Source organism: Arachis ipaensis, chromosome B09 (genome assembly GCF_000816755.2).
Source record: "Arachis ipaensis cultivar K30076 chromosome B09, Araip1.1, whole genome shotgun sequence".
Taxonomy (NCBI): Eukaryota; Viridiplantae; Streptophyta; class Magnoliopsida; order Fabales; family Fabaceae; genus Arachis; species Arachis ipaensis.
This window is the reverse complement of record NC_029793.2, coordinates 107,054-112,303: the sequence shown is the minus strand read 5'-3', so window position 1 is coordinate 112,303 and position 5,250 is coordinate 107,054. Positions and strand designations below refer to the sequence as shown.

The 5,250-nt window shown below is 35.4% G+C and overlaps 1 protein-coding gene across 1 annotated transcript; it reads left to right on the top strand.

Moving 5' to 3' along the window:
- LOC107614628 (D-3-phosphoglycerate dehydrogenase 2, chloroplastic-like) lies at positions 292 to 2,526 on the top strand. Its single transcript, XM_016316769.2, has 2 exons — positions 292 to 957; positions 1,049 to 2,526. The coding sequence occupies exons 1-2, from the start codon at positions 324 to 326 to the stop codon at positions 2,302 to 2,304; spliced, it is 1,890 nt and encodes a 629-aa protein (XP_016172255.2). The 5' UTR covers positions 292 to 323; the 3' UTR covers positions 2,305 to 2,526.

Below are 5,250 nucleotides of genomic sequence, written 5' to 3'. Positions count from 1 at the left end.
AAAGCAAAATGCAGAAGAGGCAAAGAACATATTTTTTCTGTGGTTTTCTTCGGATGTGGTTCGGTCTCCATGGCAACCTCTCATTAAATGTAATGGAAAAATGAATTGTGACCTGAAATGAAATTTCACTTGTATAATATTAGGAATTGAAATTAATGGTTTATAAGCTCCTCCGCAGTCGATTGGTTTATAAGAATTATTTATAGCCAGTGATAAATTAACGGCTTTGGAAATGAAGTCAAAGTTGTATATATAATGAAAAAGGCCCTCAAAAGTGGAGAGATCAGCAAGAGAAGAAAAAGAAAAGTCTGTAAAATTGTATAATGTTTCAATCAATGGCGTCGTCTACGTACACCAAAGCCGTGTTTCCTTCGAGTACGAGATCAGCATCAACATCGCTTGCCTCATTAACCACCAAAAACCCCTTCCTGAGAGTCTCATCATTATCTGGTTCTCGTTGCGCTTCTTGTTATTGCCAGCGCGCGTGTGCCTCGGTGGTGAACGTCACCAGTGTGTTGAAGACGGCGGACTCGAAATCTTCGTCCGCAACAAGCAGCAAGGATCTGTCCCCTCATGGTTCAAAACCCACCATATTGGTGTCGGAGAAGCTAGGAGAGGCGGGGCTGCAACTGCTACGTGAGGTCGGGGAGGTGGAGTGCGCATACGACCTGTCACCGGAGCAGCTGTGCAACAAGATCTCGTCGTGTGATGCGCTGATAGTGAGGAGCGCCACCAAGGTGACCAGGCAGGTCTTCGAAGCTTCCAAAGGAAGGCTGAAGGTTGTCGGCAGAGCAGGTGTCGGCATTGACAATGTCGATCTTCAAGCTGCAACCGAATACGGCTGCCTTGTAGTCAACGCCCCCACCGCCAACACCATTGCAGCTGCTGAGCATGGCATTGCTCTCCTTGCTGCCATGGCAAGGAACGTTGCCCAAGCCGACGCCTCCATCAAAGCCGGTATCCATCTATCCATTCTGTTGCTTTACCTTCTATTGTTGTTCATAATCATGCAAATATGCATAGGTATGTTTATGTGGTGCATGTGCAGGGAAATGGCAAAGAAACAAGTATGTGGGAGTATCGATGGTTGGGAAGACGTTAGCAGTGATGGGGTTTGGAAAAGTTGGGTCTGAGGTGGCGAGGCGAGCGAAAGGGTTGGGAATGAATGTGATTGCACATGATCCTTATGCCCCGGCAGACAGGGCCCGTGCTGTTGGGGTGGAATTGGTGTCATTTGAGAATGCCATCGCCGCCGCAGACTTCATCTCTCTGCACATGCCGCTTACCGCAACTACTAAGAAGATCTTCAACGACGCCACTTTTGCAAAGATGAAGAAAGGAGTCCGCATCATCAATGTTGCTAGAGGTGGTGTAATCGATGAAGATGCCCTGGTCAAAGCCCTTGACGCCGGAACAGTTGCCCAGGCGGCACTCGACGTCTTCGCGGAGGAGCCCCCACCAAAAGATAGCAAGCTAGTGAAACACGAGAACGTAACGGTGACGCCTCATCTGGGAGCCAGCACAAAAGAGGCACAGGAGGGTGTGGCAATCGAGATAGCAGAGGCTGTTGTTGGAGCACTGAGGGGGGAGCTGTCGGCAACTGCAGTGAATGCTCCCATGGTTGCTCCTGAGGTGGTGTCAGAGCTGGCACCATACGTATTGCTAGCTGAGAAGCTTGGGAGACTTGCGGTGCAGTTGGTGTCCGGAGGGAAAGGCATCAAGGCCGTGAAGGTGGTGTACCGATCAGCGAGAGGACACGATGACCTGGACACCAGACTCCTCAGAGCCATGATCACAAAGGGCATCATCGAGCCCATATCAAATTCAATTGTCAACATTGTGAATGCGGACTTCACCGCCAAGGAGAAGGGGCTCCGCATAAGCGAGGAGAGGATAGTGGTTGACTCATCGCCGGAGCTGCCCCTGGATTCCATTCAGGTTCAGATCTCGAATGTCGAGTCCAAATTTGCGAGCGCTGTGAAGGTAAACGGTGAGATCAGCATCGAGGGGAAAGTGAAGGATGGGATGCCGCACCTTACGTGCGTTGGGTCCTTCGGTGTGGATGTGAGCTTGGAAGGGAACCTCATCCTTTGCCGCCAGATCGATCAGCCAGGGATGATTGGTCGCGTCGGAAACATACTGGCTGACCACAATGTCAATGTTAGCTTCATGAGCGTTGGAAGGACTTCCCGTGGGAAGATGGCTATCATGGCCATTGGCGTCGATGAAGAACCAAACAAAGTTGCTCTTGAAAACATCGGCTCCGTTTCTGCTATCGAGGAGTTTGTTTTTCTCAAACTTTAGTTCTCCTAGCCAACACTTACTACTTGTGTGTATAATACAATAATGTGCACGCCTGCATGCATGCACTTCTTCCCCGGCCCCTTGTTTATGCGACAAGTTTAGTTTCTCCATATACCTTTGCTTCTAGCTAGATTTTACTTCCATTCTTTTGATTGAAGATTTAACTTGCTTCTTTCTTCTCTTTCTTTCTTTCCTATTTATTTACATAGAAATTCAGCAAAGAATCCAGAAGTTTTAATCATGGGGCAAAAATTAATATATATGTGCTTATACACACACATATATATGTGTGATGAATTCTATACGATCTTCTCTAAATTAGAAAGTAAATTACCTTTGACTGAAATAAAATTAATTAATTTATTATAATTAATTTTAACTCTTAATCTAACCTAAATTTTGTTAATTTAATTAATTAATCATGATCTAATTTTTTTTGTAAATTATAAAAATTATTAAAAAATTTAAAATTAATAATGATGTAAGTTATCCCATCATTGGACTATTTAATTAGTTCATCCTTTCACATCAAAATCTTAATATATGTGATCTTGTGATAAGTTACTTTAGTTAAGACTCATCATATTATTAGCAGAGAGTAGTGTGTGAATCACAACAATAATGTCAATTTTATCTTATTATCCTAATTATCAACTCAATGGATAGTATAGTGAAACGTGAAGCTGATGAAATTTAATGTTAAATTGCAGCATATAATTACATCATTCATTGCTTAAATCAATTTTGGGAGGGGAGGGAGAATTGAAATTGGAAAAATTTTGCTTAAATCAGTGATGTAACTTTTGTTATAAAAATTTCATCTCATTTTATTTAATAATAAAAAATATGTTACAAGGGACCTTTAATTTATCCTTTTATATATATATATAATCTAGCATAATTATATATATTAATTTAAAAAGTATAATTTAATATATGAAAATAATAACTAATGCAATGCAGGATGATTAAAAAGAAATTTATAATTATTGTCTTTATTTTTTGCATTATAAAAATATTAACTAAATTTAATACTATTTATATAAGGCCAATAATAGTATATTGCATTTATCATATTTAGTATAATATTAAAGATAATATTTCGTATCATTAAATTCTTTGTATCTCATTTGAATTTGAAGATAATATATTTAACTTTCATTTTTTTTATCATATCAATGTTAATTAAAATAATACATTTGTTTAGATAATAAATAAATAAGATAAGATCACTGTATTTTTATTTTTAAGACACTAAAAAAATTATCATTATATTTTTTGTTAAAGATAAATAGCTAAATGACAAAATGAAATACTAAAATTTATCTAAACAATAATATTTTTATTCTTGTAGAGATTGACCGATATATAGCTCGTCTATTATTGATGAATGTTTTCAAATTTTTATTTCGTCGAGATGAGTTACACGTTGGTAAGAAAAAAACAAGGAGGTGGGTACCTGCAAAAGACACTCCGACGTTCAAGTTAGTAAGTATTTAAAAGGTATAAGAATAATTCTATGAATATATAATGTAAGACATTAAATAGAAGTTATCATGTGTTGTGTGTTTATAATAATTTTATGAATATAGAATGTAAGATAGACATGAAAATAGAACTTATCATGTATTGTCCCTTTATAATAATTCTATGAATATAGAATGTAAGATATGAAATAGAACTTATCATATGTTTGTGTATAATAATAATTCTATAAATATAGAATGTAAGACATGAAATAGAAGTTATTATCTATTGTCCTTGAGATTAGATATAGAAGGTTCTTTTTATAGGCATAAAATTGATGGATAGAGTTGATGTTATGACTATTTGGTCATTAAGATAAAAATAATGGTCATTAAGTTAGTAATGAAGGTGTCGGTTACAAGCAAAGAATGAATGATAGTTAACGCCGAGTTATAACTCATAATGCACAATAAAGACCGAGTTATAAGGTGATGGACCACAGCCCCCAAATTTTGTCTGTCGATCATATGATCCAGGCTAAGCTTAGAAAATAAAATGAGTTATAATTCGGTTAAAAGATAAGTGAATAATGATATGGTGAGCCCCCAAACTTAGTCAGGCTATTATGTCGGCACTTATTTAAAGAATAATTGAGTGATAAAAGTCATTCAATCAAGATAGTTGTGTGGGGGATACTTTTCCGCTTAAAAATAATTTTAGCATTTGATTGTATATGAATTAAAAAGTTCAGAAATAGATATCCATTGACAGAATCGATTGTATGATTTGAGAATATAATGGTTAATTATCTTGAGAATTTTTTTCGACTCACAACAACTTATTGATGAATTTCTCGCTCAAAGTAATTAGTTATTGAATATTTACAATTTATAGTGAAGGTCTGATACGAATAAGATAAATTAAGAAAATGAATATGCACAAAGTCGCAACATATAGTGAATAATATATATTGAACAAATAAAAGAGTTCAGAGTAGAAAAAATATACCTTAAAAGTTGATAATTATAGAGAAGAAGACGACATATATGAATGTCATACATGTATGAATATCTGAATTTTGTTTTGTAAGATATGCTTTAATTTGATAATAAAGCAATAAAATAAGAGTCATTGAATGATACATTTAGTATAATATTTTTAGCAGTTACAGTATGACGAGGGATATTTCTCGTATAATAATAGTAAATTTTGAATGTTTGCATGTATTTTTATTTAACTTTTTGTATTAAATCAATAGTAACATAAAATTTAATAAAATAAATAGTGCAACAGGTATATATTGCTAAAGAATAAAAAATATATAATCAATCAAATGACATAGAGCTATTAAAATTATTTTTAAACAATTTAATTTTAAATTTAAATTCATGCAAAATACATTTAAATTTATAAATGTTGTAAGAAAAAAAATAAAATATTGATAATAAAATAAATAATAAAGATTGAAATAGTATTATT